Raw genomic sequence first — 19,251 nt, 5'->3', positions numbered from 1 at the left:
GCATTAATTGACTTTAAATTCAACTTTCTTAAACTCCCTAGCCAGAGCTCACTTCTTCTTCAATACCCCAAAGCATTTTTTATAGCCTTTCCTAATAGCCCCTAGTATACTGCATTGTGGCTACTTATCCCCATGTTGGTTTTCCACGATCTCTTGTGGGCTCCTCCACCTCCATGTCCCCAGCACTGGGGCTGGAGTGAATGAATGATGGGTAAATGGATGGGGGGGGTGGATGAAAAAAGTTTCTGCCCACTCTTGCTGCAGTGGTCAAAAAAAAAGGAGGGGAGAAAATAAAAGGGAGACAGATTCTACATTCCTCTCCAAAAGAGGGAGCAATAGAGTTATCATCACCTGGATAGTTCTCAGTATTAGCCAATTGAGGAAATTCAAGTTATTGCCAGATAGATCCTTGGCTTGCTGAATGTATTTTCACTAAATCAGTTATGAGATTGCCTATGCTGTGTAACATTCTTTTTATTTTATATATGTTTTATTTTTTAGCATTCCATATTTGTATAAAAATATACAAAAACTTTCTTTCTGTGCTATGGATACTTTGCTGAGATTCTGTTGCTAAATTTGTTACCTTTTCATTAAATCAGTTTGGCTGTTACTATCTTACTAAGTGATTTATTTTCCATTTTTCTCTCAAACATTTATTATTAAGTTTTCAAGCATACAGAAAATTGAAAGAATTGTACAATGAGTACTAATATAACCACCATCTAGACTCAATAATTATTAACATCTTCCCATATTTACTTTATATCTCTATTTATATACAAAGAATATGTTTACATTTTTGCTGAAAGTAAATTATAGACATTATAAAATCTCACTCCTAAATATTTCAACCTGTATCTCTCAAAAGTAAAAGCAGGGGCGCCTGGGTGGCGCAGTCGGTTAAGCGTCCGACTTCAGCCAGGTCACGATCTCGCGGTCCGTGAGTTCGAGCCCCGCGTCGGGCTCTGGGCTGATGGCTCGGAGCCTGGAGCCTGTTTCCGATTCTGTGTCTCCCTCTCTCTCTCTGCCCCTCCCCCGTTCATGCTATGTCTCTCTCTGTCCCAAAAATAAATAAAAAACGTTGTAAAAAAAAAAAAAAATTTAAAAAAAAAAAAAAGTAAAAGCATTAGTCTACATAACCTCAATGCCATTAATTCATCCAAAAAATTAATAACCATCATCTAATGACTGTTTATTCAAAATTTTCCCATCTGATCCCAAGATATATTTTATAGTTTTTTTTTTCTGAAGCCGGAATCCATAAAGGTTCATACATTTTGTTTGTTACATCTCTTTTGTCTCCTTTACTCTGCAACAGTCCCCTTCACACAAACATTTTTTTTTTTTTTTATGACACACTTTTTTAAAGAGACCAGGTCAGTTGCCTTCTAAATACCCACATTCTGGACTTTTCTCATGGTTTCTTTGTGATGTCATGAACTGTTTCCTCAGTTACCTGTTTCCTTTAGAAGTTAAGACTAAAAGCTTGATTAGATTCAACTTACATACGGCTTTTTTTGCAAGAATACTTTAATGGTTTTGCTTAGCATTTCCATATGCCTTCAGAAATGTTAGGAATATAATGTCATAATGTCAGGCTGCTGTGTGATTAATGAGGCTAAATCTGATCACTCCATTATAAAGGTAAAATTTTTCCCTCTACAATGAATGACGAGTTAATCTCAACATGAGCATTTAATAGAACTACCATCTATGGAATGTCTATGTGCCGGGCACTGTGCTAATTTTCTAATTAATTCTCCTAACAATCCTATGAGGTAAAGATAATTCTCTCCATTTAAGGATGAAGAAACCAAGGCTCTGATAGGTTGACCCTTTGTCTAAGGAGAGAATCTGCTTTCTAAGCTACATTCCATATCACATTAATGGATGTATAGGGGTGGGGTCAGGGGAAGGCAATTGTTTCTGGTTTCTAATCTGTTTCTTTGGCTTAGTCAAGAATAATCATGGTCAAAAAGAAACAAATAATAATCTGTTTTCCAAAACCGGTAGTTTGAAGCTTCATGACTAAGTAAATCTTTGAAAGTACTTTAAATTTTTAACTAATTTCAGATTCTAGTTTTCAACTTCTAAACAAACATAAATGTGATTGTTGATATAAGTAGAGCTTTAACTTTTTATTTAACATACTTATTAAAATTAAAGTATAATTTTGGAAACATATTTTCCCACTTGAATTTGGTGGACAGAGAAGCAGGAACATAGATGATGATGGCTTTCCCTCACCCCTGTGAGAATTGTAGGAATGACAGGTAAATATGTATCTCATGTTTTAATAACAGAAGTATTCGGGGGCGCCTGGGTGGCTCGGTCGGTTAAGCGTCCGACTTCGGCTCAGGTCATGATCTCGCGGTCCGTGAGTTCGAGCCCCACGTCGGCTCTGTGCTGACAGCTCAGAGCCTGGAGCCTGTTTCGGATTCTGTGTCTCCCTCTCTCTGTGGCCCTCCCCCATTCATGCTCTGTCTCTCTCTGTCTCAAAAATAAATAAACGTTAAAAAAAATTTTTTTTAGATAAAAATTAAAAAAAAAAAGAAGTATTCGTTGATGCTATTATATAAGTTGCTGCATTCTCTTCCATCTTGGAAAGAAAAGAGTACACTCAGTCTTTTAGAGACAACCTTTCTTACACTTTGCCTCACATGGACTCTTCCTTAAAAGAGCAGTCCCAGGAGCTATAGCCGCTGAGCCGGGAATGTCTGGAGTTTTGGCAAAACATACAGGATAAAGGACCCAGAAGTGGCAAGGGGCAACTGTTGGCTGAAAAAGGAATAATTACTATCATGTGGGGATTTACATGCTTATTTTAAATTTAACAAAGGTCCTTATACACATAGGTTGGAAAATTCCAGAACAGTCTACACTCCCTGTCTGCACCTAGTCTGGCTTGTATCTCCATTAACTTCACATAAAATTGTTTAGTCCTTACATTACTTGCCTTCTCTGCAACACTTAATCTCATTGCACACTCCTTCCTTGGCTCTCTCTCTTCCCTTGGCATTCTGTGACCCTCCACTCCCCTGGCCTTTCTCTCATTTCTCTGATCACTCCCTTGTATCTCTTTTGCCAGAATTCTCTTTCTCTGCCCATACCATACACACTGGTATTCCCTGGAGTCGTGTCTGTGTCCACCTTCTCAATTTGCATGCTCTTTCTGAACGATCTCACCACTTCTGTGGCTTCAACCGTGGCTTGTGCTTGGATGAGTCCCAACTCTACCTTGGGGATACAAATCCCACACCTCTGTCATGGGCAACACTCATGTGCATGACTTCCCATGGTGTATCTGTGTATTTCCATGGGTACTTCCTGTAGGTACTGGATATCCCCAAGGAAACTTAGCACTTCCTCCATCCCCATCCTGCTCCTCCCCTTTGTTCCTCATTTGCTTAAATGTGCCACCTCTCTCATACTTCCCCAAGCTATAAAGGTAGGATTCATCCTTGACTTCTCTCATCCCTTCCCACCCCACACCCTGCAAATTATTAAGTCCTGTGGAACTATTATTTAAACAATCTTTTGTCTTTCTCTTAGTCTCCATAACCCCTTAGCTTATTCCATTTTGGTGCTGGATTTATGTACGTTTCTTAACTGATCTCTCTGTCCCAATCTGTGTCCCCTTCCTCAGTCCTAGAAATCTGTCTTCTGTGACCAGGGTGTCTACCTAAACTAAAAATCTGACTATGTTATTCCTCTATTCAAAACACTGCACTGACCTCTTCTTAACCTTGGATAATGTTTGAATTCTTTAACATAAAAGGTCCTTCATAATCCAGCTCGTGCCTCCTTTTTCTAGCATCATATCTCAGCACAACCTCCTTTCATCACACTGAAATACATTGGACTCGGAAGTGCCTTCTCTTTGTTTCTTTGCTTTAGCACATACCCCTCACTTTTACTGGAGTGTCTTTTCCAACTTTTCATGACTAACTCACAAGATTTTCAAGATTAAGCTCAGGCATCACCATATCCAAGTAGCTTAGCAGGTCATTTGTTTTGGTCATTGTCCCATTGACAGCTTTGCAATTCCAAGTAATTAAACATTCTGCCTATCTTTAGCAATGATTGATCTACTTTAAATGTTGAGTCCTTATATTGTGTGTGTTTGCTTGGTGTGTATGAAGAAACGTTGGCTCTCTTTCCTAAATAGCAGTGTACTTCTTGTTGGTAATGGAGTTCAGCTCTCAAACCAACCGGCTTGGCTGGGCCCTGAAACCATGCCAACCCTTGCCTACAGTCATCCATGGAAAGCTAAGTTCTATCTACATTTCTCAACCATTTGTCCAGGCAAACATACCACTTACAGTTGTGCAGATTGTGTACTGCATGCATAGGTGCACAATAGAACCTCTGTGGAACTCCTCTTCCACGACCCGGCTCTGTGACAAATGGTCGCCTGAATCGTGAATGCCACCATATACTACTTATGTTCCACCCATATACAGTGGATTGGGCCACTTTGCATGATGAAATTGCCCAGTTTTAGCCCTTGTTGTTGGCATTTCTTTAGGGGATTGCATTTTGGTTAGTTAGCTAAGCTTCTCAGGGACGAGCCCTACAATCAATAAGAGGCAGAAATGCATGTAAAGAAAGACAGAGAGAAAAGAAGGAAGAAAGGAAGGGAGGAAGGAAAGAAGGAAAAGGGAGAGAGGGAGGGAGGATGGAAGGAAGGAAAAAGCTTGCATTTGGGAGTCAGCCAAATCTAGGTTTGAATTATTTTTAATTTATTTTTTATTAAAGTATAGTTGATGCACCATGTTACGTTAGTTTCAGGTATACAACATAGCGATTTGACAACTCTATATATTATACTATGCTCACCACGAGTGTAGCTACCGTCTGTTACAACTCTATTATAACACCCTTGACTATATTCTCTATGCTGTACCTTTTATCCCTGTGGCATATTAACTTTATACCTCTAAGCCTGGATATCTGATTCCCCCATACTCATTTTGTCCATTGCCCCATCCCTCTATGCTCTGCCAACCATTAGTTCTCATTATCTGTGGCTCTGTTTCTGCTTTTTGTTCTTTTTTTTTTTTTTTTTAGATTCCACATATAAGTAAATAATACGGTATTTGTCTTTCTCTGTCTGACTTTTTTCATTTAACATCATACACTCTAGGTCTATCCATTTTGTCACAATGCAGGATTTCATTTTTTTTTACCACTGAATAATATCCCATTGTGTATCTATACCACATCTTCTTTATCCGTTCATCTATCAATGAACACTTGGGCTGCTTCCATAATTTGGCAATTGTAAATAATGCTGCAATAAATATAGGGAGTATATATATCTTTGCAAATTAGTGTTTTCATTTTCTTTGGGTAAATACCCAGTAGTGGAATTATTGTACATATGGTAATTCTGTTTTTTTATTTTTGGTGGGGAACCTCCATCCTGTTTTCCACAGTGACTGCTACATTTGAACTCTTGCTCTGCTAAATGTGTAGCTCTAAGCGGTCTCCTAAGTCTCTTTGATCCTCATTTCCTTTCTTCATTGTGTAGTAACACTTGACGTCCAGGGATAGTATAGTAGTAAATAAGTTAATGTATGTAGACCACCAAGCACAGATCAAGATCCTGACCGGTTTCTGTGTGCTCTTTCTTTCCATCAACCTAACAGGCTTTGTGGCACAATGGGGCCATAGATCAAAGTGTAACAAGGACACATATTATCCACTGACTTGACAATTTTGTCTAGGTGCCCATCTCATCTAGTCAGTCTCTCCCCATCCCCTGTAGTTTTATGTACTTGGAAATTTATATATCTATGTGGTTTTACAAGTGTGTGTATGCATTGAGAATGCTGGTGGTAGGGGCGCCTGGGTGGCGCAGTCGGTTAAGCGTCCGACTTCAGCCAGGTCACGATCTCGCGGTCTGTGAGTTCGAGCCCCGCGTCAGGCTCTGGGCTGATGGCTCGGAGCCTGGAGCCTGTTTCCGATTCTGTGTCTCCCTCTCTCTCTGCCCCTCCCCCGTTCATGCTCTGTCTCTCTCTGTCCCAAAAATTAAAAAAAAAAAAAAAAAAAAAAAGTTGAAAAAAAAATTAAAAAAAAATAAAAAAGAAAAAAAAAAAAGAAAAAAGAGAATGCTGGTGGTAGAGCTGGAGGCATGTTTCAATGGTAGATGAGATGTGTTTCCTCTATGGAGAGAATAGCTATCATTCCTTTAGACTTGTGTTCCAGGTAAATCTTTGGACGATTCACTTTGGAAAACATAACAAGGCTCATCATAAACTTTCTCAGGGGAGCTTTGACCAGTGTCTCCCAAATCTTTGGACGATTCACTTTGGAAAACATAACAAGGCTCATCATAAACTTTCTCAGGGGAGCTTTGACCAGTGTCTCCCAACCAGACCATACTGTCACATGGAAAGGGGAAACGGGACTTATGTTAACATGCAAAAGGCTGTGGCCTGGGAAAAGAAAAGATACCAAGAAACAAAGTTGAGAAGCAAGAAAGTAATAGAGGATTTTTCCAGCTAGTTGAATTGCTTATATCAACCTCAGCCTTGATTCTACACTTAGCATGAAGAGGCAGCGAGCCCAGTGGAAAGGACATGATTTGCTAGGACAGAGAGAATGTGTTAGGAGCAGAAGCTCACGGCTAGCACTTTGGCAGTTACTAGGACTGTTTACAAATAGTCCACTTCTCTGTCCTGGGCACATGGTAGGATTGAATTTTCCACCCACTTAAAGTTAGCTGTGATCTAAGTTTGGCCGTTGAAATATGAGCAGGTCAGGTGAGTCACTTCCAAGTGGTGATTTAAGAGTTGAATTCTCTTTTCCCCTTGCCATGGCAATGGCCAGTAGCTGCCTTGGTGGCGGGGGTCCCAAAGAAAGACCAAGATGATGCAGAGCAGGTCTCCTGGTGGGCCCTCAATTCCACTTAGCATGAAAGGGAATTAAATTTTTATCATTTGATGTCCTAAAGATTTAGAAGTTGTTTGTTACTACCATATGATCCAGCCTATCCTGACTGATGCAAGTCCTTTCTGTAGATTATTGAACAAAGTTGTTGCTTCTTTGAGAATCAGGGTTCTCATCTCTAAAATGGAGATAACTGTAATAATGCTACTTCGATCAACCCTTCCAAAGATCTAAAATTAGCATATAAACAGTAAATCCTTTTAACAGTGCCAAGTGTTGCCAGATACCCATTCCTGAGGATGGAGGAATTTGCCTTCCCAAAATGACTTCAGAACACATTTCTTTCAAGGTTTGGCCTTGGGTTAAGAAGAGCAGTCTCAGCGATAATGAAAATCTCCAGTGAACTTTATCACCAGACTTTCATTAGGGAGCGAAATCCACTGCTTAAACATTACCCAATAGAATCAGAAGCTTAACACTAAAAAAAAAAAAATTTATAGTTGAAACGTTCCAGATCCAAGAGATTTACATCCCATTGACCACCTGGCCAGGAACTGACAGAGCAGCAGAATGTCCCTTCAGACTATTGTTTCTATTCCCAAACCTGAGAGGATATCCTTTCACCTACCAGAGCTCTGAGACGGCGTGTTGAATAATACATGCTCCCAGTGATTCAGGGTATGACCAGGAAACGTGAACCTTCCATGTTGCAGCTAATGATCCCTCTTCACCCCCCACCCCTTGAGTTTACTTTGCATTGTGCACATATCTGTATCCCTTAGTAGAGTGCAAATTCTCAGCTCATCTTCTGTCCCTGTGGGCAGTTGCTACTAGAGTACCTACAGTGGATGGCCACCAGTCCAAACTTTAAGCATTTCCTATCAACGGGGACCTTGCTATATCCCAAAACTCTTCTACCATTAAAACAGTCTTCTTTGGGGCACCTGGATGGCTGAGTGGTTGAGTGTCTAACTCTTGATTTCAGCTTAGATCACATTGGGCTCCGCACTAACAGCACAAAGCCTGCTTGGGATTCTCTCTCTCTCCCTCTCTCTCTGTGTGCCTCCTCCACTTGCACACGCTCTCTCTTTCTCTCTAAATAAGTAAATGAATAAACAAACAAATAAACAAATAAATAAATCAGTCTTCTTTATTATTATTTTTTTTATCAGAACAGACCACTTCATTTATTTTTTAATTTTTTTAATTTTTTAATTTAACTTTATTTTTTATTTTTTAAAATTTACATCCAAATTAGTTAGTATATAGTGATGCAATAATTTCAGGAGTAGATTCCTTAGTGCCCCTTACCCATTTAGTCCATCCCCCCTCCCACAACCCCTCCAGTAACCCTCAGTTTGTTCTCCATATTTATGAGTCTCTTCTGTTTGTCCCCCTCCCAGTTTTTATATTATTTTTGTTTCCCTTCCCTTATGTTCATCTGTTTTGTCTCTTAAAAGCCTCATATGAGTGAAGTCATATGATTTTTGTCTTTCTCTGACTAATTTCACTTAGCACAATACTCTCCAGTTCCATCCACATAGTTGCCAATGGCAAGACCACTTCAAAACTCGTATCCCCTGCTTCAACTCCCACCTCCTGAAATAATAAGAATATCTCTGCACTGTCTTCTATAGAGAATAAAAAGACAATCACCTTGTTGACCTTTAATCTTCAAATCTCTTCATAGGCTCTCATGTCTAGATTCTTTATGATTTTTGTCAGGCCTAGACTCTAGTTTTCGTGGTTCCTCTTAAAATATGATGCATAGACCTATTCTGTCCAGCAGAATGTCATTCCCTTGGTGGCAAAAACAGTATCTATCATGGTAATCACTGATTCTTCACTGCCTAACAAGGTTTCTGGCTCATTATAGGACTCAATATATATGACTGAATAAATTCATGAATATAAACAGTACCTCCAGTCATGGTCTGTACCAGTTTATCTGGGACCACATCCATTAATCATGACCACAGACCTCCTCTGTCCCACCACTTCTCACTGCCACTTCCTTTCCTGTGTGTCACCACACAGGAAGGCATCTGACTGTTCTTTGTGTCTTATCAGAGCAGTAGAGTCTGTATGTAAGGCTACACTCAGGCTCATCTTCCCGAGCATTCTGTGCAGCACCTTCCCTTGAATCTGCCACACTGTAGTACCCCAGGAACTCTCTGATGCATACCATCTCCCTGGACAACTAAGTGGGAAGTGGAGCCTCACTCCGGTCTGGAATCTTCTAGGAGGTCTGTTCCCTGGTTACTCCAGACCCATATCATGTCACCCACTATCCACCTTCACCATGTCCCTGTACTCCAATCCCCTGGTTTCTTGAATATGCCATGTTTCTTCCTGCCTCAAGGCCTTTGCACATCCTGTCCTCCCTGCCTTAAACATTACCACTCAACCCTTCCACTCTCCTTCATGTAGTTAACTCTTCACTCTTCATTTCCTTGGAGGAGTCGATCCTGACCCCCAGACTAGAACTGAGTGTTACTTAGTTTTCTTAGCATCACATACCTTTCCCTCAGAGAACAAATCATAGTGTGTAATTACACATTTATGTGCATTTATAAGTTTCATAAGGGCAGAGACTATTTTGATCACTACTCTGTCCCAGTATCTAAAATAATGCCAAACACATAATATTATATAGAAGAACTATGTGTTGAAAGAATTATAAGAACTGTGTGTTGAAAGAATGAGTCATCATCTTTCTCCATTCCTAAACTCGAAAGCTCCATGAGGATACAGTGTTATTTTTGCAGAGCATTGTGTGTCTAAGGACTTACAAAGCTGGCACACAGTAGGTAGTCAACAATATTGTAAATAAATAAGGAATAAAAGAAAGATGCAGAGGAGGAAGAACAAGAAGAAGAGACATAACTAACAATATTACCCCTTTATTCTCAAAAGTGTCCTAGTTTAGACAATAAATTACACGATCACCATAGTTATGCCTCATTATTGATTCAAAGATATTTTTTAGGTCAAAGAGCAAGGGACATGAGAGAAATTAGGACTTGGAAATTTGCCCCATCTCTAGAGAAGTCACAAGGCAGTCGGAAAGCCAGATGGGACAACTCAATTTCTGATGGTTCCAGAGGAGTCTCAAGGAGTATCAAGGGTGCCCTGAATCTTCAAAGGGCTGTATCTATCCAGCTGCTCAGGAAAGGCTCAGATATTGACTTGGTTTCTTTGTTGCAGTAGTAGAAAAATAAAAATACCTCTCAAACATTTTCCTACCATACCACACACAGGCATGTGTGCATGTGCACAGACTCTCTCTCTCTCTCTCTCTCTCTCTCTCTCTCTCTCTCTCTCTCTCTCTCTCTCTCTCTCTCTCTCTCACACACACACACACACACACACACACACACACACACACACACACCAGTGATGTGGAAAACAGAGAAGAGAGGTATGAGACGTTTTATATTTTCTTAAATTTCCAAAAGTCAAGGCTTCTGACTTGAAACTTTCCATCTAGTTCATATTCCCCAGGTTGAACCTGATAGAAATCTTAAAAGAGACAGACATGTTTGAGCCCAGATCTAAAGTACTAAAAGCAATTCTGCCTCTTCCCTCTACCTCACCTTAAAGCAATGTTTTCAAAGTTGAAATTCTGTGTTGGTTTGTTATCAAGTTTAATAGAAGACAGAGTTAACTCCTGACCTTTAGGTTCTGGAAATCAACATAGTTCTTGGAGTTCAAAATCTGTCTCCCAGCGTCCAATCAGTTTCTTTTCTCTTCCAAAACTTCTTGTCACTCTGAACCTGTCTTGCTATGAGCTCTCATAATAGGTTCCTGTAGCTGGGGTACATAGAATCACCAATCTAGCTCCTTCCATATCCTAATGTGGGACAGAGGAGGTCTGTGGTCATGATTAATGGATGTGGTCCCAGATAAACTGGTGTGGACTCTTTACATTCATGAATTTATTCAGTTATATTTATTGAATCCTGTAATGAGCCAGAAACTTTGTTTGGCAGTGAAGAATCAGTAATTACCATGAGTTACTGAGCACACTCAACAGGAGCACATACTTTCAGCACACACATGCACCTTTACTAGTGTGTCTGTTTCTTTGAATATGTGTATATATATATATATATATATATATATATATATATATATATATACACACACACACACACACACATACATATATGTGTATATATACATATATATATATATATATATATATATATATATATATATATGGCATGTTTATAGGAATGGATGTTGCTACTGTTGGTATATGAATATGGCCCAACAAAGGTGTGTGTGTGTGTGTGTGTGTGTGTGTGTGTGTAGAGAAAGGGAGAGATTTAGGGATATGTCCTAAATATATCCTATATTCCTGCCCCCTCTAGAGAGTATATTCCAGTGGAGAGGTGCAATGATAAAAAAGTAAGTATAATAAATAAGTAAATTATATGATATATTAAAGATGGTAAGTGCTGTAATGGACTAATAACAGAAATATGGCTACAGTGGATGGGTTGCAGTTTTAAACAGGGTGGTTATGTAGATTTCATTGGATAGCTGATTTGAGCAAAGACCTACAGGAAGTGAGGGAAGAGTCTATATAATATCTGCTGGGAAGGGCTTTCCAGTTACAGGGAACAACCGGTCAATGACCCTGAGATGAGGAATATACCTGACATTTATGGAAAAACAAGGAATAACTTGAATATAATGATGGAAGGACAGAATATTAGAAGGAGTATGTTCAAGAGATGAGGGGAACCAGATCATATAATGAATATGGACGTATGTATCTTTTTAGTTCTAAATGAATTTTTAGTCTTACATGGATTTTTACTGTCTAAATACCTATTATATACATATAGAGAAATAAAACTAGTATATATACATTTGTGTGACACAGTTACTTGATTATATCTATTTGTGCTGTATGTACGAGAACAGATGTTCATGCATGTATCTATTGTGCAATCGAATGCACGTGTTATTTTATGGAACGTGTGGTAAACCATACGCATGGGTGCATGTGTACTTATTATGTATTACATTAATGCCTGTGTCTACCGATAGCCATGTGGCACTTCACATGACAGGAAAATCTCACAAGTATGTCATGTGAACTGTCCACAAATTCATGGGCTTTTTCTGCAGGCATCTGGCAGAAGCCAGGTACCCACATCATTCCTCTTATTCCTCCCTATAAGAGAACCCTGCCCCCAAGGCAGAAAGCATTGGTGCTGAAGACACAAGCTAGTGCAGACAGGTTTCAAAGATTGTGCGTCTTAAGTCATGAGACTGAAGAAGACACCAGAGCCATGACCATCTGAGAAAAATAGAAGGGTTCTCTGACACTGATAAATTATTGACCTGATTCTGGTACTTGGTCGTTTACCACAGGAATTAGAAGTGCCAGCCTATTCTGTCAGATCCTACAAGGGAATTTCTTTTCATTCCTTTCTTATTCTTTTTCTTCAACTTTCTGCAGGGAAAAAAATTGCTCATAACATATGGATTTTAATTGGAGATTTTATTCTTAAAAAGTTTGGTGTACAAGGTAAAATGTAAGGTTTTTTTTTCATTTTCCATACTTGCCCAAGTTGTAAACCTAAGGCCAAGTTAATTAAAGTCAATGGAGAATGTATTTTTTTTTATTAAACTTTCTCTTTCTATTGATTTTTCCCTCTCATACAAATAGTACAGACTTAGTCCTCAAAATCAAAACACTGTAGAGCAAAGAAAAGGAATAATCAGGCTCCCAAGATAATTTACAAACTCTGACACAGGATTTCAGAGGTGGCTAGGATTTCAGAGGTGGCTAAACTGGAAAGATGTCGAGAATCTAGGTCAGCTAAGGACACACAGGCCCAGATGTGCGCCAGCTAGTCTGTGAAGCCAAACTCCCAGGTACATTTGGCTCATAAAAGCAATACTGGTTTCTTCACAGTACAAACATCTGGACCGTTGCAACAGCCTCCTAATTTTTATTCCCACTTTCAGACATTCTCTCTAATCTGTTCTCCATCTGAGAGCCTGATGTATCTTTCCAAGGCATAATTCTGATGATACCATTTATAGACTCAAAGCCTTCAAGAGCTTCTTCTAACCAAGGATCTGCAAACTACAGCCCACAGGCCAGATCCAAACCACTGCCTATTTTTATAAATAAAGTTTTATCACAATACAGCCATGCTCTTTTGTTGATGTATTATTTAAGGCTATTTTCACACTACAACAGTAGAGTAGTTGTGATAGAGATCATATGACCCACACAGCCTAAAACATTTACTAGATAGCCTTGAATAAAGAGTTTGCTGATGCCTGTTCTAACCCATCAAATAAGAACCATGACCTCAGGCCAGCATTTAAGACCTTCGAAACAGTTTCCCCAAGTTGGCTTCCCATTCTAATTCCTAGTCTCGTCCTTAACGCTGCCCATATTAAGGTCGTTTTGGACCACTTGGGGTTCTCCAAACACTCATTGGCAGAATTAGATTGCCCTGTGTTCATTTCTTCTTTTCTTGGTTACAGCACTCAAGTTTTCCTTTGGAAAGCTGCCCCTCTTCCACTCTCAGTTTTTGTGGTTCTTGGGGGGCTAATCTCACTCCCAGTCCTAGTAAAGAATCAGTGGCAAACCTGACAATTGGAGCATTCCATTCTCTCTATCATAATTGATTCCGAAATAGGCATATGACTAAAGCCACACCAATGAGCTGTAATTCTGGACTTGTGTTGGAACTGTTGGAAAAGAGAAGCTATTTTTTTCCACCAGGATTCTTGAGCCTGTCAACTGTAACTAGCAATGAGAAGAAGTAAATTGAGAACGAAGTCAATACAGGCTGAAGCAGAGCCAAGAGACAGAGACTTCAGTCCTAAGGGCATATTTTAGGCACCTGGTTCTAACTACACCTGAAGCTAGACTACTTATGTACCATCCATGTACAGGGCCAAATAAGGTCTCCTTTTCTTGTTGAGAGTTTGGATGGGTTTCTGCTGCTTATAATCTAAATAGTCATTGCTCTGTCCCCTCCCTCTATCTTGAATACCTTCTTCCCACTTCTCCCTGGCCACGTTTTATCCTGTTTTCAAGATTCAACCCAAACCTCAGGTTCTCTATGAAATCTCTCCTGAATTCGAAATACAGTCTCTCAGTTTTGAGATCCACAGTTTAATTCTGCTCTTCTTATCATCTGGTTACCATGCTTTGGACCTTGTACTGAGTTGATGAAAATGTCTATTGGATAAATAAAAGAACAAATTCATGGTGTGGAGCGAATGATCCTTTTAATCATTGTATTTAAGGTTAGGATGTTAGGGGATGGGAAATGCTTCAGATTGGAGCGTACTTTATCTGACCTCATAAAATTAGCTCTAATTTTTTAAATAATATTAAGCTCTCATAAATGTTGCAAGGGCAGTACAAAGAGCTCCTGTATCTTCTTCACCCATATTTCTCAGTTGTCAACTTTGGCTGTATTTGTGTCTCCTCCCCACCCCACCCCCACCCCTTACCTACAGACATGTTATTCTTATTCTTTTTTAGTCTTTTGTGGGGTTTTTTTGTTTTTTTTTTTCAGAGATGGATCTGTTATTTAATTAGGTTCTTTGTAAGAAATTTAGAACACCAATTTGTGAGGGTAAACTCCATTCGTGAGAGCAAACACAGAGCGGAGGTAGCCCTGAAGCTGAGGAACGGCTTTGATTTTTGGCAGAATTTGCGAGTCCACAGCTTTCTGATCAACCTTGTGCTGCTCTGTAATCTCATATTTCTCTTTCTCCGTGTCAAAGATCTCACCTTCCTGGTGTCTGGGCTTACGCAGCTTCTTCTTCTTAAAGTAAGCATCAGTGAGGTGTTTGGGGATTTTCACATTGCTGATATCAATTTTGGTGGAGGTGGCAATGACAAATTTCTGGTGTGTTCTACGCAGAGGAACTCGATTAAGGGACAGAGGTCCAGTCACAAGTAGCAAGCCACTGCTCAGTTGCTTCAGGAAAACCACTCTCTTGCCTCTGTGGTGCCCAGTGAGGATGATCAAAATGGTCCCAGGAGTGATGCTAGCTCGCAGTTTCCTCACATGCTGACTAAAAGGTTTTTTGCCGTGGCTCAACAGCTTCCAAGGCACATCTTCAGTAGGATAATACCTAGGCATTTTGCGAAGTTTAACCACTCGGGTACCACCATTCTTGTCACCACCAACTGGTTTTGTGACAGTAGCAAGAACCTTCTCCTTCTTTTTCTTTTCAATCCTGGATTTAGCTGCTGAATACTTCCTCTTGTACATGGCCTTTCTCGAATACATAGCCGATCGGGAATATCTGCCAATTCCTCTGACTAGGACAGGGTTTCGGCTGCAGTGGGGCTTCCCCTTCTTTGGCGTTTTAGCCTTGAAGTTACCCTTCTTAACCTTGCCACCAGCATCAGCCTTCTTGGCTTCAGGTTTCTTCTCCTTAGCATCCGGCTTCTCAGCTTTTTCGCCCGCCATCTTGCAAGGTGGGGAAGAGAACTCTCTTTTTTAGTCTTTTGAAAACAATATGTATATCACCAAACAGACACAAACCCTTTCCAACATATATCCAGTGTACCCTTCCAACTTAGGTAATCAATATCAATACAGCACTACTGGATACGGGCCCCATTCAGTTCTTGCTCTCTCAACAATGTCTCTTGTTTACTTGTGATCCAGGATCCAATTAGTATCATGCATTGCACTTAGTTGTTATGTCTCTTGAGTTCCTCCATCCTTTCTAATCTTTCTTTAACTTGACAGTTGTGGATGATTAGCCTTCCATTCCATAGGATGTCCCTCAACCTGGATCCACTGTCTCCTCATGACCAGCCCCAGGGCATGTATTCTTGGAAGAATATCATAAATTTTATGCTCTGCTCCTTTTAGTGCATTCCATGTGGAGACATCTAATGTCACTTTACTAACCTCTAGTGACACCAAACCTTGACCACCTGGTCAGATTGCTTTCTGCCAGGTTTCTCTAGAGTCACAGTTTTTAACTTTGTGATAGATCATAATTTTATAGCAAGATACTCCAAACTAACCAATACCCTGTACTTCAACAGACCTCTACTCACATGCTTTAGCATGCCTTCATGATTCCTGTCTAAAATAGCCATCGCCATGATGGTTGTCAAATGCTGAGCTTCTATCTTCATCATCCCCACTGCATTTATTTAGTTGGCATTTTACTGGAAGGAAGAGCCCCCTCCTTTCTCTCTCTTCATTATAGACCCCAAAACACCTATTTTGTGCAACAGGTGCTAATCTGTTACAAATATTTATTGTAATGCTTAAAGTGCCCTAGATTTGGTCAGCAGGAGCCCCTGACTCCAGTTTCCTTTTGACTTGTCCCCATAGTCTGAGAGCACTTTCCTACTTTCTGTTGACAAAACTTGGGGGTCTCAACTTATGCTTTTCCTGCCTCAGCCCTGGAGTCAATCCTTTCCCCAAGGGACCTCAGTTCCTTTTAGTGGAAATTTCTATTTGGGAAGCAAGATATGGAAACTTGGTATGCTCATTGCTACTGGAATGGCATTGCTTCTAGGCCCTGTAAGCAGACAGAGGTAAGAAATATGTGCATGTATGTACGTACATTAACACATATGCATATACATTAATATACACATCTATGTCTGTTTCTATAGCTACATAGATAGATAAATATTTTAAAACTAAGCTGTGAGTGTACTCACATCTCCAATTCCAATCTAACACCTCAGGTTTCTTTCTAGGCTTCCCTTTTCCATATTTATGAAACTTTTCTCTGATTATGCTCACTATTGACTCTGATATTTTTTAAAACTTGAGAGCCTTGAGAGCAAAGGCTTTTTCTTGCCTTTGCATTTCACCTGAGAGCTGCCAACGTGTTCAAGATACAGGGACTCACTAAATCAGCACTGTCCCTTGGTGGTTGGGCCATGTAAAACCTCAGGTTTAGCAGTAAAACCTCTGACTGGGGAACTCAGGAGACCCAGAGGCTACTTGTGTGCCTCTCACTGTCTAGCTCTTCACCTGGCAGTAGACCTTATGTAATTGGCTTCACAGTCTTCTTAAAATGAGAAATGAAAAAAATATTCTCAAATGCTCTCTGAGGCTCTCCAGAAGTGGGTGCTATATAAATACAAAATATAATCATTGTTGCTATGTGGGAAATGTTTCTACATCCATCTAGTTCTGCAATAGACTAAGAACATTTTCTAGCATCACTGCTTTTCTCAAGCTTCTAAACAGGTGATGCAGCTAGAGCTTGCATTTGGTGCAGTGGTACCAGTTGGAATAGATTACAAACAACCTCAACTCCCAGATGTTTTTTCTTTTATTTATTTTCCCTGGGAAAAATTACAGCACAACACAGGGAATACACATGAACCTATCTTGTTACTTAAAGGGGGTAAAGCTCTCAACTCTGCAACCAGGTGGGTATACTGTATGTAGTGGGACAATAGGCAACAAACCAGAAGTGTCCCAGCGGCCTCAACCCAACCATCTGCTCAGTCTTTTCTTCAGCTTTTGACATCACAGAGAAATGATGCTGTCTCTTGCTACGTTCCTTCTTTTTGGAAGGAAGAAGTTGATTAGGTCCTGGAGGTTTCTGTAAATGGATCGAATGACTTTCTCAGCATCACATGAGGCAATAAGTGAAGCATCAGGCCTCCACCAAAGAACACTACTCTCTTGATTCATCTAACAGCTGCCTTTGGCCCCCAGATACAGGTTTCTTAGACCATGATTATTCGTTGCTGACTATATTTCAGTCCATCAAGCCTAGATGTATACATTTGTATAATCTCTGTTTCTAGCCCTTCCTAGGATCATACAGAATAGCCAAAATGGAAGGATTTTTAAAGTTCTTTGTGTCTAATTACTTCATTTTATAAATGAGGACACAAAGGTGAAGAGATTTGTCCAAAATGAGAACTACTCTACTATGCTTTACTTCCTCTCCCTTATATTTTTTTTCTCCTGCCTTTAAAAACGATAGCTTGGTTAAGCATCAGTTCTAAGTTGCATTTCCTCCATATTTTTATAACTACAAGGAGATGACATACCAACACTTTTCTCTCAGTCTCACATCGTGTATGCACATAGCATAGAGGAGAATGCACTAAAATGTTCTACTCCGGGCACTGCCACCAACCAGCCTGGTGGCCTTAGGAAGTCTCTTGACCTCTCTGTGACCCTGTTTTCTCATCTATGAATAAAGGTGTTGGGTTAACATATCTGCTCATTCCACAAACAAGTGTTGAGCAAAATAGAAGCAGCTGGTTTATTTGGTGCATGACCTTAGGAAGGTTACCAAACCCGTCTCTAACTCCGTTTTCTCATCCGTATAATAGGAATAATAGAAGTAACTACTTCATTGCTTTGTTGTAAGTATTAAATGAGATGCTCATGTAAAGCGCTTATAAAATTAATTGACATATTTGCCAAGCACTCAAAAATTGCTATAATAACTATTATTATTACTACTTTCATTATTATTGCCATCATTTCTGTGTCGCCAGGCTTGGCCTGTGCTGGTTCCTCTGCCTGAAGAGCTTCTTCCTGGCTGCGAATCTGAATCCTACAGTGCTTTCAGACCCAGTTCAAATACTCTTCCACCATGCTGTCCCTAATTCTCTCTAGTTTCTTCCCTGGAACACCTACCCACGGTATTCTGACATCACAACTTCATTTGAACTTCATGCATACACATGTATTTTCTTCATTAGGCTGCTTGAGAGCAGCGTTTTTCTCTGACTCATCTTCAAATCCAAGTGCCAAGCACAGCGCCCAGCAACTAGTATGGAATTAGTAAATACCGGTTGAATGAATGAGATATAGAATATTGCGTAAATAGCAAGTCTAGATTGTTGTATAAGTGATTCTGTTGATTTTACATAAATACAACCAAAAGAAATTTTTTCCTAAGCATTACTACTAAAACAACTGATGATTTGGCCCCCAACAATCTGCATTAGTGATGCCAAATGCTGGTCTGTAGATCAGTTCATTTCAAATTATCTTTGGAGTTCTTTAAATATATAAAAGCCTGGTGCCTACCTCCCAAATATTCTGACTCAATGGATTTTGGTGGGAGTGGAGAACATCCCCCCCCCTCATTTTTTTTTCCTTTTTGAAGGCTCTACAAGTGATTGTGATATGTAGCCAAAATGGGGATGCTCTAATGTATATTATGTCTTAACTTTCTGAAGGTTTCTCCCCCAAATGACTATTGAAATACACAACCACATAGCCTGAAAGGTTTTTTTGCTCTTTTTATGTTCATCGCAATCAATAATTTCTCTCCACATTGAGGATCTTCAATGAATGAATGATACCAGCCATTAAGAGGGAGCATATTGGAAAGAGCAGT

General features: G+C 39.8%; 1 protein-coding gene and 1 long non-coding RNA gene across 3 annotated transcripts in view; one reads left to right on the top strand and one right to left on the bottom strand.

The window, feature by feature from the left end:
- Positions 1–19,251, top strand: part of LOC131491541 (uncharacterized) — a 140,824-nt gene that overhangs the window by 87,526 nt on the left and 34,047 nt on the right. The window lies entirely within an intron of this gene.
- LOC131491539 (large ribosomal subunit protein eL6-like) lies at positions 14,472–15,379 on the bottom strand. Its single transcript, XM_058694665.1, has one exon. The coding sequence runs from the start codon at positions 15,366–15,368 to the stop codon at positions 14,502–14,504; it is 867 nt and encodes a 288-aa protein (XP_058550648.1). The 5' UTR covers positions 15,369–15,379; the 3' UTR covers positions 14,472–14,501.

This window comes from Neofelis nebulosa, chromosome 12 (genome assembly GCF_028018385.1).
Source record: "Neofelis nebulosa isolate mNeoNeb1 chromosome 12, mNeoNeb1.pri, whole genome shotgun sequence".
NCBI lineage: Eukaryota > Metazoa > Chordata > Mammalia > Carnivora > Felidae > Neofelis > Neofelis nebulosa.
Note: the sequence above shows the minus strand (reverse complement) of the source record. Positions and strands in the feature narration are given on the sequence as shown.

Excerpts from the sequence above, each read along its gene's own strand:
- LOC131491539 (XM_058694665.1), bottom strand. The coding sequence starts at position 15,368 with ATGGCGGGCGAAAAAGCTGAGAAGCCGGATGCTAAGGAGAAGAAACCT.